Genomic DNA, 17,052 nt, shown 5'->3' with positions numbered 1-17,052 from the left:
TTGGTAGAGCGGCTGTGCCAGCAACTTGAGGGTCTCAGGTTCGATACCCGCTTATGCCATCTTAGGCATTGCCATTGTGTCCTTGGGCAAGCCACCCATTCTGGCTTCATTGTAGATTAAAAGATGTAGATAATGGGTTTCACCATGTAAAACACTTTGATTCTCTCGAGTAAAAGTATGTATGAATATCATTTACTTCACTGAATTGCAATTAAATTAACTCCACTTCCTGTAATTCAACATCATGTGATGTGGAGCCGCTGTAATTCAAAATACAATTCTTCAATTGAATTTAAGTTCTAAGATCAGGCATCAGACCGGAATTATTCTGCAAATGTTTTCATGCTCATATTTTTGTTTAATATAGCTAGTTGACAAAATATTAGCTTTTTTTGTGATGATCAGGTGTTTTAGCAATCATGTTCAATATATTTTAGTGAGAATTCATTGTATTAAAATATTGTTTATAATAAAATAATGTCACGTGATTAAAGACAGGAAATAGAACACAAATAGCGTATTTTTCGCACTATACACCACACCAGTAAATAAGCCAAACCCACAACATTTTAGGAGAAAAAAATACAATTCCGTATACTAGCCGCATTGGACTATACGTCACAAATATCTACATTGTGAAATGAGTTTTTACACAGAAATATTTAAAAAAAAAGGTTTATCTGCATACCTAAATTGTTTCCAAATGGTGCCTGTAACACAGCAGTAAAACGGTTGATCAAACAAAACAAAACAGAAGTCATCGTCATAAAACCACTAGCTGCGGAATTTAACTCTGATGTCTTGGTAAATTTACTGAGGAATTTGTGAAACCGAAACAATACAAAAAGAATGCCATTGCAAGTTATTAATACTAACACAGACTCTTGTAAATGTGTTAGCATATTTGCTAATGCTCACGACGCTAGCTTGATTATATTACAATAACACATACAAATATGCATGAAAACGCTACTGTTGAAAATGTGACAGTTTAGTAAGTATGATTTTTTTTAGGTATATTGTAAAACTTACAAACATTGCTTGGAGTGATGAATGAAGACACCATATGAGTAGAAACGCTATGGACGACTAGTAGGCAGAATGACACTTGTACTTGCAGTTCAAGGCACTGAACAGAAGGAAATACTGAAGACGTTCAACCTGGAGCACCTGTAATGAGCAAACTCGTCTAAAAGATGGCGCCATAGCAGAAATTATAACACCTTTTCAGTGTATCTGTCCTGTTTAATGAAAACTATTTGTTGGATAAAAAATATAATGGCCGTTGGCGAAGTAAAAACCATAAAGTACCCGCACCCCTTTATAAGCCATACATATACACTATATACACACACACACACACACACATATATATATGTATATATATATATATATATATATATATATATACAAACCCCGTTTCCATATGAGTTGGGAAATTGTGTTAGATGTAATACAATACAATGATTTGCAAATCAGTTTCAACCCATATTCAGTTGAATATGCTACAAAGACAACATATTTGATGTTCAAACTGATAAACTTTTTTTTTTTTGCAAATAATCATTAACTTTGGAATTTGATGCCAGCAACACGTGACAAAGAAGTTGGGAAAGGTGGCAATAAATACTGATAAAGTTGAGGAATGCTCATTAAACACTTATTTGGAACATCCCACAGGTGAACAGGCAAATTGGGAACAGGTGGGTGCCATGATTGGGTATAAAAGTAGATTCCATGAAATGCTCAGTCATTCACGCGAGGGTCACCACTTTGTCAACAAATGCGTGAGCAAATTGTTGAACAGTTTAAGAAAAACCTTTCTCAACCAGCTATTGCAAGGAATTTGGGGATTTCACCATCTACAGTCCGTAATATCATCAAAGGGTTCAGAGAATCTGGAGAAATCACTGCACGTAAGCAGCTAAGCCCGTGACCTTCGATCCCTCAGGCTGTACTGCATCAACAAGCGACCTCAGTGTGTAAAGGATATCACCACATGGGCTCAGGAACACTTGAGAAACCCACCGTCAGTAACTACAGTTGGTTGCTACATCTGTAAGTGCAAGTTAAAACTCTCCTATGCGAGGCGAAAACCATTTATCAACAACACCCAGAAACGCCGTCAGCTCCGCTGGGCCTGAGCTCATCTAAGATGGACTGATACAAAGTGGAAAAGTGTTCTGTGGTCTGACGAGTCCACATTTCAAATTGTTTTTGGAAACTGTGGACGTCGTGTCCTGTGGACCAAAGAGGAAAAGAACCATCCGGATTGTTATAGGCGCAAAGTTGAAAAGCCAGCATCTGTGATGGTATGGGGGTGTATTAGTGCCCAAGACATGGGTAACTTACACATCTGTGAAGGCGCCATTAATGCTGAAAGGTACATACAGGTTTTGGAGCAACATATGTTGCCATCCAAGCAACGTTACCATGGACGCCCCTGCTTATTTCAACAAGACAATGCCAAGCCACGTGTTACATCAACGTGGCTTCATAGTAAAAAGTGCGGGTACTAGACTGGCCTGCCTGTAGTCCAGACCTGTCTCCCATTGAAAATGTGTGGCGCATTATGAAGCCTAAAATAGCACAACGGAGACCCCCGGACTGTTGAACAACTTAAGCTGTACATCAAGCAAGAATAGGAAATAATTCCACCTGAGAAGCTTAAAAAATGTGTCTTCTCAGTTCCCAAACGTTTACTGAGTGTTGTTAAAAGGAAAAGCCATGTAACACAGTGGTGAACATGCCATTTCCCAACTACTTTGGCACGTGCTGCAGCCATGAAATTCTAAGTTAATTATTATTTGCAAAAAAAAGTTTATAAGTTTGGACATCAAATATGTTGTCTTTGTAGCATATTCAACTGAATATGGGTTGAAAATGATTTGCAAATCATTGTATTCCGTTTATATTTACATCTAACACAATTTCCCAACTCATATGGAAACGGGGTTTGTATATATATAAATATAAATGCATGTTCTACATATAACAGGGAATATACTTTAGTTCACATAAGACTAGGGAATTTGAAACAATATTGACAATTTACAGACCTTTACATCAATATTTACTGTAGGTATATATACAGTGTGTTCAAAAGATTTTGTGAGAATAAATTAAATTTAACAGTTCAAACTGTTGCCCAAAGTGTAGGCACTTTACCAAAGAATATACAAATCTAGGTATATTCAACTGATATTGTTATACCTGATTAATTATGATTTGGGTACAAATACACTTCCTGCTGTAATTCCGACCGATGCAAACAATTACAGTCCTTGCATAGAACAAAAATAATTGGGAATTTATTGATACGTTTCAATTATTTCATTGATAGAAAACAAGCAACTCAAACATTCCGAATAATTTCATAAAATAAAATAAAAACCTCTCTCCAACACAACATACACTTATATAAATGAGGCTAATATAACTTGGCCAATAAAGATTCTGCATTGTAGTTAGCAACAACAAAAACAAGTTGAGTCACACCTCTTGTTGATTGACCAAAATAAGCTAAATACAATTACCGCATTTTCCGGACTGTAAGCCGCTCCAATTAAATTTTAGAAGAAAAAAAATATTTATCATACCTTATATTAGCCATACCGGACTACAAGCCACAGATATATACCAATATGTTGTGAAATTAAATATTTACATAGACAGATTTTCTAAATATAAATGTAAACCTCGTTTCCAAACAGTGCCTGTAACACTGCAGGAAAACAGCTGATCAAACAACACAGAAAAAGTCATTGATGTTTTTATTCATACTTTGAGATGCATAAAATGTTCTCATTTAATATGGTTCAAGATGTTTGTCAATTCTTCTTCCTTGTACTTCGTAAACACTTTGTGTTTGAGCAAGGCAGGGGAGGGTTTGAGTAGCCATGCGGCAGCACAGGTCTCAACAGAGAATCCAACAACAAAAACAAAGATGATAAGTCTTTGTTATTATCGCCTCATTTCAGTTGATTTTTCACTATCGGAATTATCAATGTGACATAATTGCCATTGTTGTCAATAATTATTGTGCATCCCTAGACTAGGCAAGACAATTGTATTTATTGAGCACAACTTGTACACTAGGCAATTCAAAGTGCTTTACAGAAAATTAAAAGAAGGAAAAACAATTCAAATTAAAATCAGAAAATACGATCATCATAACAATCGTCATAAAAACATCCATCCATTTTCTACCGCTTGTCCCTCTTGATCATAATTAATTAATATAAATGTAAATACTGTAGATAAAATAAAATAAAATTGTCATATGCACAATTAAATAAAAGTGTTTTCAGGCTGGATTTGAACATTGCCGACGTTGAGGCCCGTCTTACATCTTCAGGAAGACTATTCCCGATTTTAGAAGCATAAAAATGAAACGCAGCCTCACCAGGTTTGGTCCTGACTGTGGGCAGCAGCAGGAGACACTTGAGATGGTTGATATGGCTTTAACATGTCACAGATGTACTTTGGCACATGAAGACTTGTACACAAGGAGAACTGTTTTAAAGTCTATTTTCTGAGCAACAGGAAGCCAGTGCAGTGACCTAAGCAGCAGCTTAGACTAATATGGTCGTATTTCCTGGTTCTAGTCAGGACTCGAGCAGTCTTTACAGCTCGTTTAGAGAGCCCAGTGAGAAGGCCATTACAGTAGTCTAACCTGCTGGACACAAAGGCATGGATTAGTCTTTCTGAGTCTGATTAAGATAATATTCCTCTGATTTTGCCAATGTTTTTCAGGTGGTGAAAAGCTGATGATGTTATTGAATAATGTGGCTGTGAAAGTACCGCTAGATTTCTAACCTGAATATTAGGTTTCAGTGAGAGGGTCTCAAGGTGACTAATAATAGTTTATCTTTGCTTCTGTGGGCCAAAGATAATGATTTCAGTTTTAAACAAGACCTTATGGAATAGAACATGTATGGATGGACATAACTGAAGCTAATTTAGTGGGCTTTTCTTTGTTTTTGTCAAGCTGCTGCTGCACCTCTCCTGAAGTCTTTAGCTTTCCTCACACTTTAAAAAAGACAATTTTAGATTATATAAAAACAAGCGTGTCCAAAGTTATTCCACAGAGAGCCAAATACTGAAAAATTAAAGAATGCGAGGAACTACTTTGATACATTTTGTACATTGAAGATGCTTAAACAATTCAATGTACAGTACATCAGTATATATGACAAGCTAGGTAAAACAAACAATCAACATAAAAAACACAAGATACACTTACAATTAGTGCACCAACCCAAAAAACCTCCCTCCCCCATTTACACTCATTCACACAAAAGGGTTGTTTCTTTCTGTTATTAATATTCTGGTTCCTACATTATATATCAATATATATCAATACAGTCTGCAAGGGATACAGTCTGTAAGCACACATGATTGTGCGTGCTGCTGGTCCACTAATAGTACTAACCTTTAACAATTAATTTTACTCATTTTCATTCATTACTATTTTCTATGTAACTGTTTTTGTATTGTTTTACTTTCTTTTTATTCAAGAAAATGTTTTTAATTTATTTATCTTATTTTATTTTATTAATTTTTTTAAAAAGTACCTTATCTTCACCATACCTGGTTGTCCAAATTAGGCATAATAATGTGTTAATTCCACGACTGTATATATATCGGTTGATATCGGTATCGGTAATTAAAGAGTTGGACAATATCGGAATATCTGATATCGGCAAAAAGCCATTAACGGACATCCCTAATTACATCGATTTAAAGTATTCCTAAGATCTCCACACAGCATTCATACACTCTTATAGACACTTTCTAGGCCCGTAAACGGGAACTGCACTTTTTTTTTGTGCCTATCATTCACAAATTCTTTCGTGTGACAAGCACACGTTATTTTAAATGCATTCTTAAGTGTAAATAAACGCTAGCAAAAGTCTTCTAACAAGGGAGGTAATGGGATACACTATTTTGCCTATAAAGTGCTATAAAAACACCCAAAAACGTTTCATATCCACGCTGTATATGTACTGTAGTAACGGGCACATTCATAATAACATGTAACAGTTGCGTATTTTGGTCTTTTTAAGCATACAGTGGCGCATTAATTTCTCAGACGCATCTCGTTTGCTATTTCCTTCAATTACTGCTAATCATGGCAGACTTAATGAAAGACGACGCCGACTACTTTGGCACGAATGAGGATCCAGAACATTTGTCTTATGGGCTACAAGGTTTAGAAGCTGAGTGATAAGCAAATCCAGCAAGTAGTACTATTGCTAAGTGCTTAACAAGAAATACAAACTATGAACATAATAAAACAAACACATACTGTACAATGTCTGCTCTCACTAGGATGCCTACTTATGGGATGTTTGTATCTTCTCATTTAGATAAGAATGAATCATAATACTCACACAGGTTAAATAAATAAAAAAGTGGGTGCAAACAAGGGCCTTTTGTGTCTTTCTCGCCATCTCCAGGTCTAATAAATTAAGTGTCAAAATTGACCAACTTCTTGGCTTATTGCCACAACCTTCTACTATAAATGTGAGAGGCATGATTTATAATCTAGAATTAACTTTCACCAACTCAGCGGCGATGTAGCAGTTTACCGGCTCAGTATGTCAGTACTGCATTACCCCTCGGTGATCACGGCCTCGCTAAAAGTAATTCCCCAATGTTATAGCTTATAACAATATACTTGGCTAATATTATTGTCAACACATGTAAATAGAGTATTGTTGACGGTTTTTGGATGTTTATTTCGAGGGCTATATGGGCGGAACATTGTACTCCCATTAGCTGCATTGTTAGCCACATCGCACTTGCCGTATATTACAAATTAGAATGCTTTTTTTTTTTAAAGACATACACAGGGATTGCAAATAATAAACAAAATTAAAAAAGTGCAGTTCCCCTTTAAAACACTTCATACACTTATCTCAAAGTATTGAATGGTACTTTAAAATCCATGAAGACCGCACTAAACTACAAAGTGACGAAGGAACATTGTGTATCTAATATACCTCATTAATAATCAACCCATCTCATTTTCAGTTCATGTCGAGGGCCAATGAAAAAAAAAATAGCTGCAGGCGGAAAATGGAACTTTGAAAAGCACTGTACTTAATAGAAGTAACTAGAATGATTTAGGAAGATGCAATAGGGAAGTGGGGGCTTTCCTTAAAATTGTCCTTTATAATTAGTTTCAAATACTTTTCTAAAGGTTAAAAGAAAAACAATATCTTAAGTATTTTGCCACTTGTTCAAATTTACACATTTAACAATAAAAAATTTGGATAAAAATGGATCTTATGTAAGCTACGTTGAAGAAATAAAAACAAAACATCTTTTTAAAAAAACATGTTATTTGATAATTATTAGGAATCTTACAACTCGCGATTTGATTCTCGATTCAACACGAATCTTGTGATATATTATTTGGTATAAAAATGAAACCATCTTTTTTAAATGATAAAACCTTTTCAAAAAGCTGCTTGGCTGCTGAATGCATGACGTATAAGCATAATGAACGCAGATGTCTGAAAAAATGAATTTTTATTGAGAACTATAAGTTTTTTATTGACCCTTAAATTATAAATCGGAATAAATAATAATCGCGATTCAGCTGTGAAATGATTTATTGGAGCACCTCTCGTAATTATTAAAAAAAATAAAAAATTAACATTACATTTGTTGCTTTAGGAGCTGATGTCCCAAAGGCAGATGTTGGCGCTGGAAAGGGAGAAGCTGCAAGCGGAGCTGGAACACTTCAGGAAGTGTTTGACTCTGCCACAGACACACTGGCCCAGAGGTGGGCATTACAAGGGTTACCCCCCCAGGTGACAGCACCCGTCCAGGAAAGCCCCCCCTGTCCCCAGCTGCTTTTCTCAGACTGACAGTAGATCCATCATCCCCGCTTGGGCGCCAAGCAGGCTGGATAAAAAGTGAAGGAAGCCAACATGTGCCAGGGCTGCACACACTCTCACACCTGCTTTTCCTTCAGCCGCCCTCACCGCCACCCAGACACAGACAATCCTGCCAATGACGGAGCAACCCCAATCCCTTGGAGAAGACCCCTCCAAATAAAGTCCATGAGAAGGCGCCACGGCCGGCCGGGCAGTGAAGTCGGCCGTGAGAGCGTTAGAAGTGGACGTGCACTTAAGACTATCTGAAGAACTACCTGGTGGTACTGTGTTACAACAAAGACGTCTTTGAATTTGGGCAGAAATGCACATTTTGAAAAGAATTAAGTAAATGTTTTATTTCAAAATAGAAAATTTGAGAAATTTTAAAAAGGTGCTTCGGCCTTATATTGTATATAATATGAAGACTTAAAAGATTTTTGTATGTTTATTATTTTAATCATTGTTCTTTTAAAAGAGAAAAAAAAAGCCTGCCATTTTTTTTAATATGTCAATGCTTTTTTTGGGCAATTTGTTTGGAAAAGAAAGCCTTGCTTTTAGTGTTTGTACTGCTGCTGGCCAGAACAGCTCATTCTAACAGAAAACAGGATCTCCTTAACTTTTTATTCACAGCAAAGTGTGTCCGTGCCGCTGACTTGACAGTTTGTTTTTTTTTACTTGACTTTTTTTTTTTTTTTGTTTCAAAAACATGAAGTAAAGCCACCAGCTTATGTTCCTGAAGACTCCTCATGTCATATAGCATCAAGTGACAAGCCTCCGCCTTTTCTCCACCACCATGAAGGGCCCAGTGCCAATTGTATTTGAAATGATTTAGCCAAAACAAAACACAGGGCCACAATAGGAATAAGCTAAAAGCCTAAAAACGCCAGTCATGCTACATTCAATTGAACAATCACTTGCCAAATTGTGACAAAATTGACAACTTCCTCGCTGACTTGAACACTTTCCATCAACTTGCGAGAATTTCAATACTTCAATTTGAGAAATGTGCAGACATTATCAGTCGATGAATAAGTGCCTCCTTTCTTTTCAGTCAGTGATCAAACTTGCATGGAGCTCAACTGTTTCTCATTTATGTCAGTTCAGCCAGAACGCTGCAGCCTATTGGTTGGAAGGCCCGGGTAAGCTACAGCAGAAGCCCCGCCCCCCTCTATATCACCACCCGCGCATGGCCACGCAAAAATAGCACCAGTGGAGGATGTCTAGATGCTGTGAATCCTGTTTTCAGAAATGTTCGTTTGAACCCATTGTAATGTAATATATTCTTTGTTGAATGTAGTAATTAGGTATTTATGAATATATGGCTGTGATTTCAGACAAAAAAAGAAAATAAAATATTTCCAAAATGTCTGATTTGATTTGTGTCAGGTAATTATGTTTTTATTATCACAGTCATAAACCATTCTTTTATAACATGAATATTAGGGTGGGATGGGCGATTTGGTCTAAAATATATATCACCTTTATATATAAATAAAATATTTGCCATATGATTGAAGCATTTCAAAACAGGTTACAATGGCTCCTAACTTGGCTGCTGACGTATTCAGTAACATACTGCCTCATTTCTGCTTGTATTATTTTCTCAAAACTATTATTGATTTACTTACTAATTTATTGTTAATACTGTATCTGGTTAGTTGTTGTTGTAGTATGGTTCTGTCTATACTCCTGTTAAAAAGGAACTGCACTTTTTTGGACTTTTGCCTTTCATTCACAATCTTTATGTAAGACAAGAACTAGAGATGGCCGTATCGGCCTGCCGATATTATCGGCCGATAAATGCATTAAAATGTAAAATCGGAAATTATCGGTATCGGTTTCAAAAACTAAAATTAATGACTTATTAAAACGCCGCTGTACGGAGCGGTACAGATCCGGTAAAACGTGGACGTTGCGTCTCCCAGTCAGCAGCCCCTCCCCTCTCCTCTCTCCCACACACAACACAGGAGTTGCAGCACGACTGCAGCATGAGAGGTTTACTGGCAACTCTTGATGACCTCATCAAACCGACGCGAGCGTAGCATAACAATAACAAGAATGTGTTGTTGCCGGTGCTGTAGCCGTGGCTAACAAGCGAGCTCCCTCAGTGACTGACTAATGACACCATGTCTATGGTTTGGGATTATTTTAAAGTGTGTCTGACGGATAAAAAACTGGCAATTTGCAATGACTGCAAAAAGTTGGTTATGCGAGGAGGAACCAAGACGTCTTCCTTTAATACGAGCAATTTGAACTCCCACCTCTTCAAGAATCATAAGGAATGAATACAAGCGGAAGATGGATAAAAAGCAAACACCGAAAAAAAGTAGTACCACACAGTTGTCGCTTAAAGACTCCGCCGAGAAAAAAACAAAAATACAACAAAAACCACCCCAGAACGAAAGCCCACGTTGTGGTCAGGGACAACGCATACAGTATGGCAAAAGCTACGGTGGAGTTTGGTGTGGCTAGTCTGCCCTGCATGGAGCACACTTTGCAGCTTGCAGTGAGCGAAGGTGCCCTGTCTCAACGCAGCATTTCAGAAGCTCTGGCTGACTGGTAGGCCACTTCAAGCACTCACCACTAGCTTGCAGCACATTTGTGTTACTCATACAAATACGTTAGAGCAGGGCAGATTGAGCCCAGTTTATAATTTCCTGTTATACAGTATGCCAAGCAGCCTTGCACTAAAGGAGGACTGTGCTATTGTTTACTTTATTACTCTAGTATACTCTGGACTGAAGCTGTGTGCCTTCATTGTTTTTGTAGCTGTTGTTTTGAGGTATGTTTAAAAAATAAAATAAAAAATAATGCACTTTGTGAAAGTCAAAGTATAGTATTTCCCATAGTTGTAGTGGGTATCAGGATTATCTCAGGGAGAGCATGTCCCAAATTCCAAACTGCTGTTTTGAGGCATGTTAAAAAAAATAATGCACTTTGTGACTTCAATAATAAATATGGCAGTGCCATGTTGGCACTTTTTTTCCATAATTTAAGTTGAAGTTGTTCTCTTATTTTGGAAAACCTTGTTACATTGTTTAATGCATCCAGCGGGGCATCTCAACAAAATTAGGCAAAATAATGTGTTAATTCCACAACTGTATACTGTATATCGGTATCGGTTGATATCGGAATGTGTAATTACGAGTTGGACAATATCGGAATATAGGATATCGGCAAAAAAGCCATTATCGGACATCTCTAACAAGAACACGTTTTTCTTTTTTATGCACTAATTGTAAAATACATAAATTGCGCCCATTAAGCCCGCTAAATAAATAAAAAATGTAAATGCCAAAAATACTCCATTTACATGTCTTGACCTGAACATTAACCAAGTATTAGCGACATCGTTATTATAAGCGCAAACGCACTAAATTTAGCGGCGTCGTGATCACTGAGGCAAGGAAACTAGCTTGTGTTGCCATATTGAGGCAGAATAGAGCGAATCCCATACCTTCATTGTCAGCTGACTTTTGCTAGCGTTTTTTTATGAATTTCAAAAAAAGTGCAGTTCCCCTTTAAAATGTACTGAACATTTGTTTTTCTGTTTGGATACTTTACATTTGTATTGGCATCGATCTCATACCAAGTAGTTACGGGGCAGTATTGATCATACCAATTCTGATACTGATATCAATGTTTCAATTTTGATCACAATTATAATCAGGAAAAAAACGCACAGAATGGCGATGTAACAATACTAATTAAATATTAAAATTATTTCATTATTTCTTTTTGACCAAAATAAAGCCAACAGTGCAAATAACTAAACAAACAAGAACTACTATTGAATCTTAATTAGATCATTTATTTGCGTTTAAAGCCCTAGTGTGTCCAGTTCATCATTTCCTGAGTTTGTAAACCATAAAAACTACAAAATAAACCGATTTTGTGATAACAACATCATAGATTTAATCATTGCAGTATCGATCATAAATTAGTACACTGCAAAAACTGAAATCTAAGTAAGATGAAATATCTCACATAAGGGTGATATTTGCTTATTTTCTGTCTGATAAGATAATTCTTCTCACTAAGCAGATTTTATGTTAGAGTGTTTTACTTGTTTTGGTCCTAAATGAGTTCAGTAAGATATTACAGCTTGTTGCTGAGATGTTACGACCTATATTGAGTAAAACATGCTTGAAACTAGAATATCAACTGATGCAAAGCTGTGTCATTAACACTCACAAGGATACAACTACTTTTTTAAAGTAATAATTTCTTACTTCAAGCATGAAAAAAAAATCATGATGCTGAGCGCATATCATTATGTCAAGATAATGGCACTAGCATTTACTTAATTTAAGAATATTTTTCAACATATTGAGCAAAAAGGTCTCTTTTTTTTCTACCAAGAAAAGTGCACTTGTTATTAGTGAGAAAATACTTATTTTAAGGTATTTATGGGTTCATTGAGGTTAGCTAATTTTACTTATTTTGGAAAGTCTTGACAAGCCGAATTTTCTTGTTCTATTGGCAGATAATTTTGCTTAGTTCAAATAAAATACCCCTCATTTTTGTATTTTTTGTTCCTTGTTTTTGAACACTGACTTTTTGCAGTGTATGATTACTGTTGATATTTGTATCCATCTGCCACCTGTTTACATTCATGAGCATTGGCTTAGGAGTTAGCATGTCTTCTTGCATCCTCCTACGGTGTGGAGTGGAGCATGTTTAGCTATTCCTCTACCTCCAGTGATAATGATACTGTAAGAAAAGTCGTTTATTTGCCACCATGGAGGCGAGAATTAATGACCAACACTGCGGCGGGACGTTAGCGAGGATGTGGTCATTTGCTCGCTAGAACGTGTCATCAACATGCAATATCTTTGGCCAAATGTATATCGTCAATAACTATGGCAGTAGCTAAATTCTTAGGGGTGATGCCTGGGGTTAAAAAAAGAAGTCCAACAGTTCTGTCCCAGCCTGACCTCAACACGAAATGAATCAGCAGGATGTGTCCCTCAGTAGTCCTTACTGGATCCCGGCTGCAGGTTGGAGCGTAGCTTGTACATGCAGTTGAGCGACTCCAGGAGGAACCCTCTGATGGTGTTGATCTCCATCAAGGTCAAGTTGTCCAGCTGTAGAAGAAGACCGCACACTTAGACATGATGTGACACCAGGTGTTATTTAAAGCTCGCGTGGCGATGCTCCGACCTTAGCATGAGCTTCCTGCTGACTGATGAAGCTGTCAGCAGACAGGCGGAGTTTAGCGAGGCGCGTGTCCCAGATGTCTTTGACCAGCGTGCGGATCTCGTCAGCTTTGGGGATGTTGTCGGACGCACTTCATAAACAAAAGGCCATGATTAAAATGGCGTCCACACAGGATGGGTAAAAGGCAGCGAAGAAAATGACTGACTGGTTCAAGAGCAGCTTGGTCAGCTCCATGTAGTATGGACTGGGGACTGGCGTGAAGGTGTCCTCCTTCCTCTCCACCTCGCGCATGTCCTCAAGTTTCTCTGCAGCATCACAACAGAGAAGATCAGAACTCTTACTATGTAGACCAGGGGCGCCAAACTCATTTTTGATGCCGTTTCATTATTATTATTAATTAATATTGTTAATAATCAGTCCCTCCCTCGCAATTTCAATTAATCCCGGTAAATCATGCGCAACTTTATCCAATTTGCGCACACATTTTGGCCAATCAAATTTTCACAGCAGCACTCAAACGCAACCCAACCCTCTTACCCGGTGTTTTTCAACCACTGTGCCGCGGCACACTAGTGTGTCGTGAGAAATTATGCAACTTAACCTAATTGGTCCAAAAATATATTTTGCAAATCAATATTTATAATCTGCCAATAATGTGCCGTTGTCTAGTGTCCGTGCCGTATAGCGCTTGGCAGGGTAACCATGTAGTACTCCAGTAAGTGGCAGCAGGTAGCTAATTGCTTTGTACAAGTCGGGACGCGTCGAGGATGGTTTGTCGTGATCCCAATATGCAGAGCACAGCGGGAGATAGCACGCAGGTAAAAAGGTATGTAATGCTTAAAACAAAAATGAACAAAAGGCAAGTCCCGCTAGGAAAAGGCACTGAGGCATAAGGATGGCTATGCAAAACGTAAGTAAAACTGAACTGGCTACTGTTGCGTTCGGACCAGATGTTCCTCCCAGGGAATTGAAGTTGCTGGTCACTCCCAAGTTCTTTTGATGACACATAAGCTGAGTTCTATTTGACCACCAGACAGAATGGGTATTTTGTGATATATTTTCAAAGCTTTGAAAACAAACGTGAGACAAATCCAGTACAGAAAGCGTTCCCTGTCGCAGCTAAAATGGTCTAATCTCAAATACGGAAACCTTCTCTTCTATAAAGTGTCTCTCGCTCCCACCCTCGTTATCTCTCCCTCCAGCCCGAACACATACCCATTGTCCTCCTCAGCTGGGCACAGGAACAGATAAGAGAAAGGAGTTATGTCTACTCCCTGCATACCACAAAATCAAGGTTGACACATACAGTACTTGCAGACAACCAAAAGAGAACAACAGGAAGAACACTAGGTGTCTTGTAATATGACTATGAAAGTAAAGAAGTAACACTTAAATATGGATATATGTAAATATCTGCCTCCGACACTACAAAGTAAACAAAAACAGAATGCTGGACGACAGCAAAGACTTACGGTGTGTGTCCGTGCATGACATGACAATCAACAATGTCCCCAATAAGAAGGATAGCGTCCGCACAACTGCATTAGTCTTGATTGCCAATACAAAGCAGGTCAGGCAATAGCACTACTCTGATGATTAACTTGTGTGATGACTGTATTATGCTGATAGTATATATTTGTACCATGAATTGTTTTACGTGGACCCCGACTCAAACAAGTTGAAAAACTTATTCGAGTGTTACCATTTAGTGGTCAATTGTACGGAATATGTACTGAACTGTGCAAACTACTAATAAAAGTTTCAATCAATCAATCAATCAATCAAAGCACTCAAGGGAAGGTGTGAAGCTGCTACAGGAAAACACCAACAAAACAGGAAGGTCCACCAAAATAACAGCACAAGACAGGAACTAAAGCACTACACAGGAAAACAACAAACTCAAAAAAAAGACAACCTGGTGGAGTTTCATTTTTTAACGTTTCTGCTGGTGGTGTGCCTCCGTATTTTTCAATGAAAAAAAGTGCCTTGACTCAAAAAAGGTTGAAAAACACTGCATTTGATGTCAGTGTTTTGTTGTTGCTCTAAACGGCTGTAAATGTAATACAGTGTTGCCGTAGTACTTTTTATTTAAACAAATGAAACCTTACATTGAGACAGACATCTCTTGCCCAACACAGCCAGTTGTACTTTGAAATCAGTGACACCTAAAAATATTAAATACCTAGTGTGTGAATGTTGTCTGTCTATCTGTGTTGGCCCTGTGATGAGGCAGCGACTTGTCCAGGGTGAACCCCGCCTTCCGCCCATGTGCAGCTGGGATAGGCTGGGTCTAAATAAGTCCACTATTGCATTCTCTTTCGTCCAGGACATGTCAATCGATCGCAACTGTTTGTTTCGAAGTGTTTGGAGTCATCTTACCAACATCCATCCAGTCAGGAGGAACGACTCTACATTTCTGCCTCTGTTTCAGGTTGAGTGCCAGCCACACAGGCACGTCCATGGGCAGGCCGGGGTTAAAAGGACCCAAATCTCCCTGAAGACGTCAACACAGTCCGGTTGTTAGCGAGAAGACCCTCGACGTAAACACATCCGAAGCTAGCCGGGGAAAGATCGACGTACTTACCCCGATTAAATATAACTTGTCGAGATTGAAATTGGGTATTATCTTCACCATCTCCTTCTCGGCGAGGAACTCGACCTCCGAAGCGTCCATAGCTGTCCGCTTTGGAGAGATAATACTTTGTAAAAGTCTCCGAAAACTTACCCCGTCATTCAAAACTAGCTAGGGTGGATTTTCCCGCGCTACAGAATAAGCCGTCATAACGTTACCACCAGCAAAAAGACATGATTGGTTGCATGTGGATACTACGTGATTGCGTCATTTGTGGTGGGCGGAGTAAAGCGGAATACGTCACTTAGCACCTCCCAGACACTAGTGATGGGATCGGCAGTTCTTTTGACTGTACTGAATCACTAGAATCAGTTTCTTAAATTTATTCTTTCAAAAAATTCGTTCACCGAATCACCCCCCCCCAAAAAAAAAAAGGAGGGAGGGGGCGTGCGTAGTACAGTACAGTGCAAGTGATGGGATCGGCAGTACTTTTGACTGTACTGAATCACTAGAATCAGTTCCTTAAATTTATTCTTTCAAAAAATTCGTTCACCGAATCACCCCCCCCCCCCTAAAAAAGGAGGGGGGGGGGCGTGCGTAGTACAGTACAGTGCAGACATTCGTGGGAGAAGCAGCAAATAGGGTGAACGCGAGTCCCTACACAGCTCTGTGCATGCATTACACCAGTAGTGAGTGACAGTCAGCACAGTTCAGTACGTCAACCTGAATCACTTCTGCAGCAGCAGTTCTGTGCGCAGGTCGGCGAATCACCGAATCACCGAATCACCGAATCACTTCTGCAGCAGCAGTTCTGTGCGCAGGTCGGCGAATCACCGAATCACTTCTGCAGCAGCAGTTCTGTAAATATGCAAACAAAAAGAAAATAAATACCTTCAAAATAAAACAAATAAATTAAGAGCCAGAAATGCCAACATAAAAACTAAATGTTCTGTAGCCTACGTTTAAAATATAACAAAGAAAATATTAACTTAAATGTGCAAACAAAAAGAAAATAAATAGGCTACCTTAAATAAAACAAAACAAATATTAAACCAAGTGCCAGAAAAGCCAACATTAAAACTACAATTTCTGTAGCTTACATTTAAAAATATAAAAATGGAAATATCAACTTAAATATGCAATACAAAAGAAAATAAATAGCTTAAATAATATAAAAATCAAGATAAATAATAGCCTATGTAGATGTACATACATTAGTTATTATTTTTATTTTAAATCTTCTCAAACAGCCTGCCCTACACTTTACCCCCCGCCCCTCCCCCTCGCGTCGCTGCTGCTCAGCCTTGCCCTGCACTGACTTTCTTTCTGTCTCCTCTACTCTCATAACTTGATGTGTTGAGATCATGTGTGTGTGTTTGTTTTCATGTGGCTTGAGTCAACATTAGCCGTTAGCTTGGAGAATGAATGGAG

The 17,052-nt window shown here is 38.2% G+C and overlaps 2 protein-coding genes across 2 annotated transcripts in view; one reads left to right on the top strand and one right to left on the bottom strand.

The window, feature by feature from the left end:
* Positions 1–9,257, top strand: part of gse1b (Gse1 coiled-coil protein b) — a 434,552-nt gene extending 425,295 nt beyond the window's left edge. The window contains exon 17 of the mRNA XM_061964192.2: positions 7,687–9,257. Coding sequence (XP_061820176.1) covers positions 7,687–7,827 — 141 coding nt within the window. The 3' untranslated portion in view covers positions 7,828–9,257. The remainder of the gene's footprint in view (positions 1–7,686) is intronic.
* A 2,992-nt stretch (positions 9,258–12,249) lies between these two features.
* gins2 (GINS complex subunit 2) lies at positions 12,250–15,825 on the bottom strand. Its single transcript, XM_061963526.2, has 5 exons — positions 15,634–15,825; positions 15,429–15,543; positions 13,255–13,354; positions 13,053–13,179; positions 12,250–12,976 (listed from the first exon to the last, which is right to left on the bottom strand). Exons 1-5 carry the CDS (start codon positions 15,721–15,723, stop codon positions 12,860–12,862), a joined length of 549 nt encoding a protein of 182 aa, XP_061819510.1. The 5' UTR covers positions 15,724–15,825; the 3' UTR covers positions 12,250–12,859.
* Between the last annotated feature and the right edge of the window lie 1,227 nt (positions 15,826–17,052).

Source organism: Nerophis lumbriciformis, linkage group LG06 (assembly GCF_033978685.3).
Source record: "Nerophis lumbriciformis linkage group LG06, RoL_Nlum_v2.1, whole genome shotgun sequence".
Lineage (NCBI taxonomy): Eukaryota > Metazoa > Chordata > Actinopteri > Syngnathiformes > Syngnathidae > Nerophis > Nerophis lumbriciformis.
This window is presented reverse-complemented; position numbering and strand designations above follow the sequence as displayed.